This window comes from Corapipo altera, unplaced genomic scaffold, assembly GCF_003945725.1.
Source record: "Corapipo altera isolate COAL_440 unplaced genomic scaffold, ASM394572v1 112, whole genome shotgun sequence".
NCBI lineage: Eukaryota > Metazoa > Chordata > Aves > Passeriformes > Pipridae > Corapipo > Corapipo altera.
In genome coordinates, this window is record NW_020884899.1 from 9,493,113 (window position 1) to 9,508,523 (window position 15,411).

Below are 15,411 nucleotides of genomic sequence, written 5' to 3' on the forward strand. Positions count from 1 at the left end.
GGAAAAAGTCAGGATAACTGGCATCATGAGGCTGTGGAGCTAGCTGGGCGTAACTGAAGCGTTAAGCCTCAGCTATGGGGTGTTTGTTTGGTGCAGGTGTGTCTTGGGGCAGAGATAAGGGAAGGCTCACAGACTTCAAAGACATTCCTTCAAAGCAGTTTGCAGCATCAGGGTCCTCATTTCCCACCCATCTCCCAGTGCCTCGGGTCTTCCACCCAGAGAGCAGCTTTCCTCAGTAATTGCTGACCATGTGTAACGACACAATAAGCGTGAGAGAAATGATAAACAGCTGTTGAAAAGCATGTAATCACTCATTAAAAGACATCACTTTGAACAGTTCGCTGGCCAGAGCTTTATTTCCAACAGCCAGTACAACCAAAAATCAAGAGCAACAGCAATTATGTGTGTGCATGTGTGTGACTGATACAGTTGCAGTACTCAATCACAGCATACAAAGTTTGCCAATAAATTAAGAAGTGAAAAAACACAGTGCATACCTAAAGATCATCAGTACATAAGTGAAACACAGCCTAAGTAGAAGTATTTGCATATCCTCTAGCTGTTTTAACATTGCCCTTTCAAAGCTAACCAAACCACTTTTGCTCTGTGCAGACTATCATACATGCACTGGGCTAAGTCGTAGCTTTGCCCCAGGGGCAGGAAGGCAGGTCACACCCTGAGAATCAACACTTGCCTTCCTGTGTACCCCTGGTGCAGCCTGGAATGGCGTGGCAGACACTCCTGGATCACTGACACAGCTCCATGGCTCGGGCAGCACTGCAGACACTCTGCACTGGCTGTGTCTCCCCATGGAACGCTGTCCCTGCCACCATTCCACCGCACAGGATTTTGGGGGGTACTTTACTTGCACATGATATGCATCACTGAGTTACAGCCCAAACTTATTCCTGCTACTGCTTTATCATTGGTTTCATCTGGACCATAAACATCCATCTATCAATAAATAAAATCATTGGTTTAGCACGCATAATAAAATTACACCTCCCACTGGTAACTGTTCAGGAAGTTCTCCATGTTACCCCTACATAAGCCTCAAGAGAAGGACTTTCTTTTCCCTCGAGCTCAGTAAGGTTTCAAGTAACCATTTTCAGTACTGCTTGGACAAGACACAGGCTTGGTTTGGAACCCTGTTTCTGGCTACAGGGTCAAAACATTTCCACACTTCTACACTCAATTGTATCAAGTCCATGACTGTGCCATTTTCACCTGTGAGCAGCAGAAGAGGGAACTAACAGCACTTGCTGTTGATTTCCTCTCCAGGTGACTGAAACAGTCCTTTTACAAAGCCTATCAACCTAACCCAACTAAAATGAAAAGCAAAACTGTCACTCGAGTCAGAACCAAAGCCTGTGTGTATCAAGATTCACATCAAGAGTTCTTATCCACAGCCACTTGCTTTAATAAACCTCGTATAAAGGCAGCCTTGACTTCCTTTTCCTATTGGGCCAGGACAGAACCGTCTGAAATAACCCACATCTTCCTCCAACTGAGTACTTTTAAGGCACTAAAATTAAGCCACAACCAAAAAACCCCCAAAAAAACCGAACCAACCAAACAAAAAAATCCAAATAAACCAACCCACAAAGAAATTAAAATTTGGCTATATGAAATAGCAGCAATTATTTTCAGTGGTCTACAAAGCCAGAACATTGATACTTTGGGGCAAAAAAACCAATGCACTGTTGGCCAACTACGAAATACCTAAAACCTACACATCCATTCGCACTTCATAATCAAAATCAGTACAAATCTGATAGGCACAAGTAAAAAGCATCTTCTTCACACCTCAGTGCTCAGTTTTGAAACAGAAGCCACTGTCAGGGAGCTCAGCTGCCGTGCAGGACACCCCAGGTAGTGCAGCACCACCACCACCAGCAGTGCTGGGCAGCCAGCTGGAGGATGATGGAACCACTGCGGAGCTGCTCTGCAGGACACTGACTGAAGGCAAATGTTTTTAACAACAGGATTAATTACACAATGCTTTGGCACCTATTTCTCAGCCCTCCCCTCCCATTTTCAAAAGTAATGTTAAATAGAGCTATGGTACATAGCTGGTGTAACTCCAGTATCTTCATCCATTCCCATTATTTTTCTTCTGCTTGGAAATAGGTGAATTCACCTATGTCACTACATTAGATACAAAGGCTAGCACTTCAGATTTCTTAAAAACAATCACTCTGAGTTTGGAAAACTGATTTTAAAACATACGAAGAAATACTAAACATAAATGTATAAAGCAGGAATTCATACCTTTAAACATCAACAAGAATGAGCTTATTTGGAGAGCAATAAAGCTTTTTTTTTAAAAGGATATACTGACTAGCTATAGGTAAATTCCTCTTTCCCTGATTGCTTGTTTAGCTAAGCCAGGCTCAGTGCCTTGCAGCTTTGCAGATTTTGTCATACACTTCTGGAAAGGCATCCTTGCAATTCATCTGCTCCCTCAGCTTGTGGTACAACGAACCATCAAACATATCCCAGAACTCCTCACGGGTCATATAGCAATCTGCATACAGCATCTGGAAACTGGAGAGCAGGGGAAAAAAAGGGACAGTGATTCAACATTAATTGTGCCATAAGATTTGATATAGAATATTAAATAAAAAATTCAGGGCAAGATATGAATAGCAAACATTAAACAACAAAACCCATCAAAAGTACTTTTTAAAAACAAGCAAGTACAATTGCTCTCATGGATTATGTTGGGACACTCAGCCAATTATATTTTGTGGATTTAACATTACCATGATTTCTTTTCCAAGAGGAAATAATACATAAAGGTGAAAACAGCAGTATACTGCTACAGTCACTTTGGTGAAGGGCAAGATGAGAAAAGAAAGTAATTAATTATTGCTTTTAAAATATAGCTCTTTAGTCATCAATGTATTGATACTTTTATACGTTTTGCTACTACAAGGATTAAAAAAATGTGTATAAAAGGTGGGTCATGTTTAGCCATCCTAACCACATGAAGCCAACTCCTCTTACAGCCTGTATTCTATCAACTTGTATTCACAGAAACACAAGTCTGGAGAGAACTTCTAAAGTTCAGCCAAATTCAGAGTCTGGCTCCTTGCATCGAAACCCGTACATAACCTACATTCTCCCTGACAAATACTTTTTAACTGCTCTTGAAAGACAGATTTTCTTCCATTCAAAAGATTTTAATTTCAGCTTAAAAAAAACAAAGGTGTATTCTGCATGTTTTCTTATGATCCACGGAGATATAGTCATGGTGTGTGGTATCAGCTGTGTTATGAAATCCATTCAAGGCAGATATAGCAATACATCCTTTGACTTTTTAGTTTCTTAGGACTGGGTACTGGTACTAAGAATAGAACTTGGAAGGCAAAACACCACCAAATCAGACCAGGCCGAGAAACTGAATTCATAGTGTAAACGAAGCACAGTGTAACAAAGGTCCATTTACAAATTAAATCCTTATTTAGTTGTGGACTCTTCCTCACTTTCATCCTGTGCTTTCTAAACTGCAGCTAGCATCAGAGTACAGCAGCGAAACACAAACTTACACAAAAGCGCTATTGTTGTGTGCAATTACACAACTATAAGATTAAGCATTTATCCATTGTTCATTTTCCAGTGGCAGGTAGAAAACAGACAAAACTTTGTTAGTAAAGGTCTTTAAATTAAAAGCTCAATTTCAAGTTAACAAAAATAAAAAGCTTAAAATTAACTTTGGGTTTCTTTGTTCTCTGGCAGATCCCTTATTGCCACTCAAAGTCATTTACAGTCCCCAAATCATCTTGAAGCAGCCTCACCATTGTTGCTCAGCCACATGGGACATGATCACTGTTAGACTGAGAAGTAGGTCAAAATAGAAATGTGGATAAATTATCCTGATGGTGTAAAAATACCGTGTAGTTGCCTGTGGCTGCTTCTCCACTGACACCACTACAGCAAATTAGGCTGGCATGAGTCTGTGACAGATGGTGGCACATGCCTCACGCCTACTGCGGTCCTGGGTAATAAGAACTGAGGCAGGGAAAAGGAAGCTCTGGAGTACAAGTTTTGTGGGAGGAAAGACTCCCACCACCACACAGGGACTGCAGGGAGAGCCAAGGCTGAGATCCCTGGGCAAGGACACCCTGGCACAAGGACAGGGCAGAGTCACAGCAAGGACTGCAGGAAGAACAGTCCCAAGGGCAGGCAGGAAAGCTGTCCAAACTTTTAACAGCCTGCGGGATTCCCGAGGGATGTATTCCAAGGAGGTGTTTTGTTACAGCAGACTCCACTCCCAGAGCAGCCTGGAAGTGAAAGGTGACCCAAAGCCACCCACTTCACAAATACACTGCAAGAACTTCAGCCAGAGTGTCCATCTGGTTGGTTGGATTTGCAATCAAACTATAAAGTGAAAGCATATTCAAAAATCATACCATCAAAATTAGAAATTTAAATTAGTTTTCAATTATTGTAGTTGTTAAATTATTGCAATATTAAAGTTCTGTGGGATTAAATAACTGTGATTAAATGACATGGGAATGAGTTACAGGCATTATTACTGCTCTGAGGAGTTTTATCCTTACCCATGCACACTTCTTACAAACTTTTCCATTTGCCTCATTGAAGCCCTGGCTTCAAATTGTTTCCTTTTGGGCTCTCCATAAGCTCCTATATCCACATAGAGTTCGGCTTCATCTCCTTTGGGGTGGACCATACCAGGATTGTTGGGCAATATGAAAGGACATAACCAAAGAGGGTACACCTGCAGAGGTAGGAAAACACTGTATCACTTATTTTGTAACAAAACAATCCTTTAAGCTTGTTAATAAATGTGACAAAATAAAGAGTTAAGAAGACTTCTTCCCAGTCTGGGATTGGAACTCTTCCTTTCAGCTCTTCCTTTCCAGTTGTCCTGGTGTTGTTCTTAGCTAATTTCTAATGGTGTTGTTACTTTCTAATGACCGTAACACAAAGACTGAGTGTCTTAGAATTACATCTCCTCCCCCTTAAATATTTGAAATGAAAAGGAAACAAACCAAACAAATAAACCATCCCTGATCCCAAAGCAACAACTGAATAAACATTCTGAGTAAAAAAGAGAATGAAGAGTTTCTTTTCCAGGTTAGTCTAAAATTGAAATTGCCAAGTTTGTACTTCTACACTAACTGAAATAAATTCAGAAATAAAAGCAAGAAAGGGACAGTTGGTGTTTAGTGAGACCACCAATCATTTTAGATGAAAGAAAAATCATTTCAACTTTTACTAAGTGATAAAATCTTTTAGAAGTGTTGGCTTCTACTAAAGTTTGAATCTTTTTTTTTAATTACTTTTTTTTTTAAAATTGATTTGGAAAGCTGTGTGCGTTTCTGCTGCAGACTTGAATCATGGACTCAGAAAGCACAGTACTCCCCAGGACACAATAATGACCTTTCACACAAGCAGAATATTATGTCTTAAGATCAACAGTCGCAGTTCTTATCACAAACATTCCAAGTTCATTGCATCCTAAAAACACGTGTTCTTACATTAAGGTCAACATGGAAGGTCTGGATGGATTTTTCAAGGCTCTTCATTGGCACCAACATGTCCTGTACAACGTGGTGCTGCTCGTACAGCTTTCGAATGGTTTCTCCTTGGGTGAGTTTTAACAAGGAGATTTTTGGAGGAACCATCCAGCCAAACAGGTAACGGAAGATGGGGTTATTGCCAAATGGAATGATATCCTTTAAAGAGGGAAAAAAAAAAAAAAGAGTTTGACAGAAGAATGTGTAAGTGAACTAAAAGAACACTTCAGAATCCTCAGAACAATATCAAGCCAGATTTTCAATAAATTTAACTGTTGATACTTTTGCTAAGCTACTATAATACAAATATGAGGAAATAAGAGACTGAACTTGGCTACAGAGCCCTGCCCTAAAGCCTCCTCTAGTTACCACTAATTTTCAGTGCTACAAATCACAAGACACCCAGCCTCAAATACTTTCAGAGAACAAAATTCAGAGAACAACAGGCTATTATCTTACAACAGCCAAGGGAGGAGCACAAGAAGCTAAACTTACAGAGCTCTTGCAAGAATAAACACATACAAGATCAGTTCTTAAAAGCATTTTAAATCTGTAAAATTTGTATTACTTCCTGCACAGCCAACTCCTACCTAACTTCTCCAGGAGCTGAAAAGATCTGGTTATCTCACTCCAGAGATTCAAAATGTAACAACATTAATACTTCAGAATGTCAAATAAAGTTTTGCATAACTGCACATCACAACAAACATATTTATGAAATTCAAAGTAATGACCTTACTGCATAATTACTGCTCTGAGCTTAGGCAGGACAAATTTTCAGCCATAATTTCACATTAATGTTTTTTCCATCATCTGAATTTGAAAATCACTGAGCAGGTATAAAAGCTTTGTGCTGAAATACGTACTTAAGGTGTAAATTCAGAAAAGCACTAAATCAGAAATCAGGAGTTTATGGTACAATGCCTTATGTAAAAGAAGTGCCCTTGGGTTTGTTTTACCCAAATGTGAACTTGTAAATTTGCTGTAAGTTTCACTGGGTTTTTCTGCCACGAAAGACAGAAGTTGTTGCCAAGGGGAAGAAGATACATTGTACCTACACTGGGAAAGAGCAGAGTACCCTCCTGTATATGTATCTTAATTTTGGAACTGGTCTTACTTGGAGCTCCCAGAAGATACTGCGTGTATGTCTGTGATAATAATGTCTGGAAGGAATATATTCTATTCCAGTCCTGTCAGCTTTCAAATACTTCTCCACATGCTTAAAGAACCATGGCTTGTAGTAGTTGCCAATTCTGTTTATCTGCAAGAAAACATTCATTCATTAGATAAGTTACACCTTCCTAGCCAACATGGAGTATGTCCCCAAATTCCTTTACTGTGAGGAATCTATGTTATACTTTCTGTGACAGAGCCTTCATTTCTCCACCTGCATGGCTCCTTCTTACCTTTCTTGCATTAACATTTAATTTAAGTGAGGCTTGCTAAGGCTTGCCACTTACAAGCTATTTAAGAGACCATGAATGTGACAGAACTGGATTCCTAAAATACCAGTTTCTAAATCCACCATCAACCCAAAGTCTCACATGGCAAAGGAGAAACATCCAGGTGGAGGGTTGCATGAACAGTTAGCATGTCCCTCCTGTACTTGTCCCTGATGTGTTTTACCAATATTAACAGAATTCACAACTTGCTGGGAAGAGAGTTACTCTGAATAACTGCAGTTCAAAGCAGCATTGTTCAGTGTAGGAGAAAAGATCCTTCTCTTCCCCCTCAGGTACTGAAATGAAGAGTCTGTAGACTGAATTATTTGCTAGAATAATGAAATCAGTGGGTCATTTCTTATCAGTTGAAGAGATTTAGAGAAAGACTCTGTCCTAGTAGCAAAGAACAGTAATTTAAAATATTCTGATGGACAGATCTAACTTTTAATCCCATGTTAAGAGATTGTTCCAATTTTATAATAGTTTTATACTGGCATCTAGTACAGTTTCATTAGACTTTGGGAGTATTTTTTTTCTTTGTGAATAACTTCAGTTACCTTGCTTTGCTCAGCTTCATCAGTCAAGACTCCTGTCATGATAACCGCTTCATCCAAAGAATACAGAAGTCCTTCCACAAAACTATTCTCCTTTTTCTTAGACTCTTCAGTGAACTTCTCACAAATCTTCTGCAGTCCTCTCACAGGCTCATAATGTATTTTGACATATTTCTTGGCAGGAATCATTTTTATTTCTGCTGCAACCAGGAAACCCAAAGTACCACAAGACCAAGGCACTGCATAAAATAGGTCTGAGTTTTCAGTCTGCAAAAAGTATGTCATACTAAATCATATATCCACACTGATAACTGTCAACGACATTGTAAATGATAGCAAAGTAACATTTTGTCTTACTGGTGAACATCTCACAAGGCTTCCATCAGCAAGAACAAGTTCATAGGCCACACAGGTGTGTTGAAAAAGTCCATAGATATGGGATGATGACTCAATGCCAGTTCCCATGATCAGGCCACCTTATCAAGAGAGCACATAACAAACCAAATGAAACACACTCCAAAATGAAGGTGGTTTATGAGAGCAAAACCCGACTTCTAAGCTCTGAGCATGACTTTTAAGATTATTTGAAAAAAAAAAAAAAGGCAGTGTTTATAGCATATACACCACAAGGAACATAAGGTTCAAGAGAGTATTTATAGAACCTTTAAAATAATGCAATGTTACTGCATAAAAAAACTAATGAAAGTGCAGCAAAATCAGTGAGTCTCTTGTCATCATAATGACCCTTACCTACTGTGAGATCATCCAGCTCTGGTACCACAGGAATAGTCCAGCCCATGGGATTCAGGTGTGCAGTCAGCTGGCCCATGGACACCAAAGGTTCCACACGAACAATCTAAAAAGCAACAAAAAAACCCAGTTCCCCTCAAAAAACATAAATTAAGTGTTCAGCATTAACAGAGACAAAATATGGCTAACTGGATACACTTCCATCTGTTGTCAGAACTCAGAGACTCAGTTTCCTGAGAGCGCTACTAAAAATAGTGAAAACTGTTTAGTGATTCCTCCTCTGCCTCAATATCTTGTTGCTCAGTGCCCAAAACCATAAATCAATCTGGTCTTTTAGACTTCAGCACATAAAAGCCAAGCAATTCCATATGCTGGGGGTTTTTTTGACAAAATGATCCAAGCACACATTGTAAAACCGAAAATTTGGTGGATCTGCTGCTACAAAAATCCTTTCCTCTGTATGGAATCTAACCTTTCCAGCCACAGATATTGCAAAGAAAGCTGTAAACTTTACTATTATAAAAGCTTTGTGATGGAATTTGTTACCTGTCTTTCACTGTCCACTTCCAGGACATCCATTAAGTTGATCATGATGTTCTTATGAGTCTTCTTATACTTCCCAACACGAAGTGACACAGTCAGCCAGCCTGGCCGGCCTGTGCACATGTATCTCTTGCTGCCTTCGTTTTTCCATTCCCGAACCTGCAAGAAGTAACAACTGAAACATTCTTCTCTCCCTCTGAAAAGATGTTCATAAATACTGTTACTCCTCTACATCAAGTAACAAATCCTGGATACCTCCATGTTAGAGTAGGGATGCTTTGGAACTCAGACCTCCGAACTTCTAAATAAAGTACCACCAGAGTGGTCTAGCTATGTAGAGGAAGCCTTTCTAATATGCTGTACCTTTGGGTTTTTTGGGTAGGGATTCAGAAAACTAGCAAGAAACTAACACAGTTTAAAAAACCCACAGAAAAAACTATACTCTAGGGGAAGTATTATCACTCTCATAATCTGAGTTCTACTCCAAAACACACAAAAAGTAGTCTGAGCCTGCAACTAAATGGGCAAAGAGAGAAAACCTGGTCTGGAGGAAGCAACCTTGGGCAATCTGGTCTAGAGAAAGGTGTCCCTGCCCATGGCAGGGGGGTTGGAATGAGGTGCTTTTAAGGTCCCTTCCAACTCAAAATGTTCTAGGACACTATGAAATGTTGAGAAGGAAAATGTGTAAGCCATACATATGATCCAGGAATTCTGCAAAGCCACAGTGGTTAACAGCTGGTGAATAAACATCAATTGTAGCATTTTCTTCAAAGCTCAACTGCTGCTACAGATGGTAAAAAAAACAAACAACCCCAAACCCTCAGAGAATAACTCTGTGCGCATTAATATCTGCGATGAACGTGAGAGGCAAGGAATAAAAATGAAGACGTGACAGAATTACCATAAATACCAGAGAGCACAGAAACATTACAGACATCTGCATTTCTGGGTGGAGGAAAAGTTTCATTTGCCCCTCAACCATCCCCCGGAACTGGCAGTGCCAAGAAGCAGGATGTTAAGTGGTATTAAAACACAGTATAGAGCCTGCCATTCCAAGGCTGCTGTTCCCACGTTCCACACACGTGTGTCCCTGAGCCAGGTGAGTGTCCAGCGCGGCTCACGGCACGTCCCTGAGGATGCCGCAGAGGCAGGAGCCGCAGGGGGGAAGTGCCAGAAGAGTTTCAGAGCGGGACAAAACACCCACAGGGGCTGAAACACCGGATGGCGTTTATTCCTTTGTTTTTTCCCGCTCCGGCTGGACTTTGCCCCGGGTGCGGGATGGGGGGGGAAGGAGCAGCAGGGTGGGTGCGGGCTGGCAGGGAGTGGGACAGGGACAGGTTCTCCCCGCTCAGAGCCATCCCCCAGCCCGGGGCGGGGGTCCTGGGGTCCGGGCGAGTCTCACCTGCGCCTGGATGTGCCGGACGCGCTGGGCGTGCTGCCGCGGGGCGCTGTGGAGGCGCCAGACGGCCCATGCGCGCAGCTGGTAGTAGATATCGAAGAGGATGGAGAGCGGCAGGAGGAAGAGGCAGACGAAGACCCAGCGGTGGTGCACCAGCAGGGCCTCCAGTCCGCGGTGGCGCACCCAGAGCAGCAGCAGCAGAAGCCCCGCGCCCACCGACCACAGCGCCGACATGGCGCCCGCCGCCCGCCCGCGCTCCCTCACGGCCGCGGGGACCCCGCCATGCCGCGCCCGCTGCTCGCGCGCTCACCGCCCGCGCCACGCCCCCCCCGCGCCATTGGCCCGGGAGTGAGGCGAGGGGAGGGCAGCGGCCAATCCGAGAGCTCCGCGGAGATCGGACCAGGCGCTGCGGGAGCCGATTGGCTGCGCGCGGCCGGCCCCGCGCTCCTCATCGCCCCGGCCGGCGGGGCCCCCCCGGGGCGGGGGAGTCTCCGCCAGGGGACGGAGCGGGGGAGTCTCCGCCAGGGGACGGAGCGGGGGAGCCGGGTCGGACCCCCGGGAGGGGCTGGGGAACGGGCCTGGGACACGGGGTGGGGGGGAGCAGGGCAGGGGGGACCCCCCCAGTCAGGGTTACGGAGTTAGGACCGGCCCTTGGCAGAGCAGTGGTGGAGGTGCTGTGGTGGCCAGTGCCCCTCAGGCGCGGAGCCCGCCCTGATGTCTTTTGACTGGGGATCTGGAGCAAAACACCTCCAACATCCTTCACTTGTGTCATTCCTTCTGGCGTTGTTTTATGTACCAGAGAACCCGCAGTGCGGGCATCTCCCAGGAAGTCGGAAGTGCCGTGGGGTACACTTTATAGAGGGAACAAGGAGGTACCCACCTCCAAAACGCGGCTTTCTCTCTAAAACCCTAGCAGAAAATTCCTCTCCATGATGGAACTGCGGGAGGGAAGATATATAAAGTCTATGAGATAAAGCTTTTGGGTTTAAGCTAAAATGCATTCTGTCCCTCAAGAGGTGTGCTATTTGAGAGTGGCAGAGGTCCACTGATCGCCCCAGGAGGTGCTGGCACAGCCAGTGCTGTCAGGAACTCTGGGAATGTCAGAGCCCCTGCCACAGCACCACTAGGTTCAGAGAGGAACGCGGAATCAAAGTGTTCTGTAAGGATGCTGCCATGGTGGCATAGGACATTAACGTGTCAGATGGTACCTCTTCCTCTTTGTCAGCAGGACAAATGCTCACCTTGGCCTTTGGCTGACACAGGAGATACCTGGGAGCTCCAGGCTGGGAGGGATCAGTGCATCAAGGTTCGGAGCTCAGCTGTGGCTATGGCAGGCAGCCACACTTTATAGCCTTCTCCAGACAGCTCAGAGGCTTTGTTTTGAACCCTGTTCATGTTTTCATAGAATCACATAACGGTTTGGGTTGGAAGCACCTTAAAGGTCATCTAGTTCCAACCCCCTGTTGTGGACAGGGACACCTTCCACTAGACCACATTGCTCAGGGCCCCATCCAACCTGGCCTCCTTCCATCACTTCCAGGGATGGAAGTTTTGGCATGCTGCTTTTATTGGTTTTCTCCCACTGCTTTTATTGAAAGACTGATCTGAAACTTCACAGCTCTCATATTTGGAAACAGTCTCCCAATTTCCAGCTTGAATTTATTTACAGCCACTTGATCGTAGTCTGCCCACTAGCTTTTTTTACATCTGAGATGATATCTACTTTTATTTACCAATTCGTCTGCTGACTGAAATTATTCAGGGAAAAGAAGGTTCCTATGCCCTAAGAGAGGTTATTTTAACCTCTCAGAAAAAGCTAAATAATTATTCCTGATCTGAGTGTGATCAAGTGCTGGGCTTATTGAATAACATCGTTTATTCATAAGTGGATATTTATGCTTTCGGTGTAAATACTGCTTTGAAATTGTTTTTACAAAGAACCATTATAAGTGTTTATAATGTTTGCCATGTTTTGCTCTTGTTTTTGTAAGGCCGTAGGCAGCAAGAAGGGAGTAGTTGAGCTCAAAGATTGTGATGTGAAACTGCTTTAAAGCAGAGGAGTGAAACACCATTCAGATTATGGTCAAATGGCTTGTGTACTTAGCAGTGTCAAGCATAGAAAGCACAGGAATGAGAAGGGGATGAGGGAAGGGGGGGACAGATATTATAAATGCTTCTGTTTGTAATTTTTAGTTATTTTAGGTGTGAATAACACATCATCCAACAATTTGTGTAGGCTTAGGAAAACAACATCTGCAAATCTGGTTTGCTAAGGTTCCCTTGGTATCTTGGTGAGACTAAAATCCCTGGTCTCTTCAATTAAATTATCATTTTAAGTGTGTTTAAGCTGTTAGTGCTTCTTAAAAAAGCAGTCCTTTTCCCTTCCTCTCTTCCCTCCCTCCCTCCCTCTCCTACCATCCTATCCGCCCACTCGTGCTGTTCTGGGCACACTGTGCAGTACAAGTGCTTCTGCTGTCACTCAGTAAAACAGGTTGGAGAACAGATATGACTAAAGAATTAAACATCTTTTCTAAATCAGTTTTTTTTCTGCCTGGACCAGCTCTCCGGTGGAGTTCACCCCACACACCCTTGTGCTGGGAGCAGAGCAGAGGCCTCTCACTGACTGTGCTGGAGCACCCCATCCATCTGGGGAGAGCTCCTCCCAGATAGCCCTGCTAGCCCTGCTCAGGGCTCTGTTCCTTACCCAGCAGGGCTTGGTGATAACCACACAAAAGCTTTTGGACAAAAGAGGCAGCTGTTTGTCTAAGGAGACAGACAAAAGGGACACAGAATCATGGAATTGTTTAGGTTGAAAAAGCCCTCTAAGATCATCAAGTCCAACTGTTCCCTCAGCACTGCCAAGGCCACCACCAAATCATGTCCCCAAGTGCCACATCTACACGGCTTTTAAATTTCACCAGAGGTGGTGGTTCCACCACTGCCTTGAGCAACCTGTTCCAGTGTTTGATGACTATTTCCATGAATAAATTTTTCCTAATATCCAATCCAAACCTCCCCTGGCACAACCTGAGGCTGTTTCCTCTCCTCCTGTCACTATTTACCTGTGAGAAGAGACTGACCCCCACCTCGCTACAACCTCTTTTCAGGGAGTTGTAGAGGGTGATAAGGTTCCCCCTGGGCCTCCTTTTCTTCAGACTGAGCCCCCTCAGCTCTCTCAGCTCTTCCTCATCAGACTCCAGCCCCTTTCCCAGCTCTGTTGCCCTTCTCTGGACACCATCCAGCCCCTCAATGTCTTTCTTGTTGTGAGGGGCCCAGAACTGAACACAGGACTTGAGGTACGGTTTCATCAGCACTGGGCATGGGGGTCTGATCCTCCCCTTATCCTGCTGGCCTCACTACATTATGATAACATAGAGAGCATTTGAGCTGCAGACAAAAGTGGGCTGAAGACTTCTGTCTCCATTAGAAAAATATCAAGAGGCATTTAGGGGTACCAAAGGAAGGCATTGAAAAGCATTAAAAAGACCTTTTTTCATGCAAGCTCTCATAGCCCTGGTACTGGCTGCCACGGAGCTGCTGAGTGGTGTCAGGGCGCCAAAAGAATGGGTGTTTAAGAGGAATAGTTATGAAACTAGTAAAGAATTTTGGGAAAGCTGCAAGCCTGCTTAATTCAATAAAGAAACTAGCCGATGGTTGCTAGGGGTGAGGAGTCACCTGCCTTCAGTTTTCCTGCACGTTGGTTTGGCGCAGAGACGGTGCTGTCACAAACGGGAGCGTTTCTGAGGGTTGGAGAGAGGTGGTGCTCAAACCGCTTGTGAGAAGCTCCCTCTACTGAGAAATCTTAAGTATTTTCGGTCGCCTTGAAAGAAAAGCCTGCCGGGGGATGTAGGCTGGAGCAGGGCTTTCTGTGTTTATCTGATATTGCTTAATTGCCCGGCTTATGGATGGTGGTTTTTGAAAGGTATTTATCAATAGGATATCCATTGTCCAGGACCTGCTTCTCACGTTCCACGAATGTTTCATGTGAGGGAGAAGGTATGTGTGGTGGCTTGAGGAGGAGGAGGGCAGAGGGTTTGGTACAGCAGCTGTAGTTGGGGTAGTCCTTGGAAAATCGATCAGAGAGGTAAAATGGGATTTTAGTTACTTTAGAAACTTCCAGATGGCTCTCAGGGAAAGTAAAACACCACCTGAAGGCTTAGACAAGGATCTTTAGGACGATTAGTCTGTTTTAGGTGTAGGTGGACCTACTGTGGAAGGACTTATTTAATATCTGTGATGGGGAAGGCTCTCCAGGTGGATTAACCCACCCTGCTCAGCACACTGAGTCCTCAGGGTGACTTTGCTCTTTCTTCCTTGCCTTTGCCTTGTCCTCTTGTCAACCTGTTTGCACTGGGAATGGCTTCACCAAGAAAAGGAATAACTGGTACTGCAGGAACCAAAGATGCCTGGGCTGTGCCCTATGTGCTCTCATACTGGCCATGTTGCATGGCCCCACTCTGTCTGTGAGCTATTGTAGATGGCTGGTGGGACCCGTCATCATCTTGGGAGGAAGCAGATGTAGGGTGTGAAGTGAAATCTGGAATACTAATGATGGCAGAGTGTGGCCCATCCTTTGGTGGCCATGCTCTGCATCAGGAGGCAAGGTCAGCTGCTGGTCAGCACGTTTGCAGAGCCACTGAAAAAAACAGTGCGGCAGAACACACGAGAGCTTTCATGTATCCTCTGTGACATGTATTAAATCCAGCTTTACAACTGCCTGTGAAAAGACACCCTGTCTGGGATTTATAAAAAGAATCACTTGTCAAAACAGAGAGCCAGACTGGGAAAGGAATTCAGCCCTCCCTTCATTGTCATCGGGGCCAGTGTCCTCTGCTGCAGAAATGAAATGGCTGTGGCATGGTAGCAGGCATGGAGGGCTGGTTCCTGAAGAATTTGGGGTTCCAGCACTCAAACTGCACACTGGGGGAGGCCACACTCCTCTGGATGAGGACTGGGGGACAGCGAGCTCGTGGACCACCATCAGTTGCCTTCATAAATAGCCCTGCTGGGCATGAGGCTGGCCGAGAGTAAGGAGGGACAGTGGGTGGAGAAGCAGTGGTGCTCCCCATCTCCTTCCATTGGTGAGATCCTGGGGATGCTGGCTGTGCTGGGCATAGCAAAGTGGATACAGTCAGTGGAAGGCAATAAGTAGATTACTTCATACTCATGATATAGTG

General features: G+C 44.3%; 1 protein-coding gene across 1 annotated transcript; it reads right to left on the reverse strand.

Moving 5' to 3' along the window:
- Positions 1 to 328: 328 nt before the first annotated feature.
- On the reverse strand, positions 329 to 10,532 carry DHCR24 (24-dehydrocholesterol reductase). Its single transcript, XM_027649115.1, has 9 exons — positions 10,238 to 10,532; positions 8,839 to 8,994; positions 8,293 to 8,398; positions 7,900 to 8,018; positions 7,546 to 7,809; positions 6,664 to 6,807; positions 5,508 to 5,705; positions 4,566 to 4,744; positions 329 to 2,547 (listed from the first exon to the last, which is right to left on the reverse strand). The coding sequence occupies exons 1-9, from the start codon at positions 10,466 to 10,468 to the stop codon at positions 2,394 to 2,396; spliced, it is 1,551 nt and encodes a 516-aa protein (XP_027504916.1). The 5' UTR covers positions 10,469 to 10,532; the 3' UTR covers positions 329 to 2,393.
- Positions 10,533 to 15,411: the final 4,879 nt, after the last annotated feature.

Coding starts and splice junctions, on each gene's coding strand:
- DHCR24 (XM_027649115.1), bottom strand. CDS start 10,468: ATGTCGGCGCTGTGGTCGGTGGGCGCGGGGCTTCTGCTGCTGCTGCTC. Junction 8,995..10,237: donor TCCGGCACATCCAGGCGCAG/GTGAGACTCGCC, acceptor TACTTCTTGCAG/GTTCGGGAATGGAAAAACGA. Junction 5,706..6,663: donor GTATCTTCTGGGAGCTCCAA/GTAAGACCAGTT, acceptor CCCTCTTTAAAG/GATATCATTCCATTTGGCAA.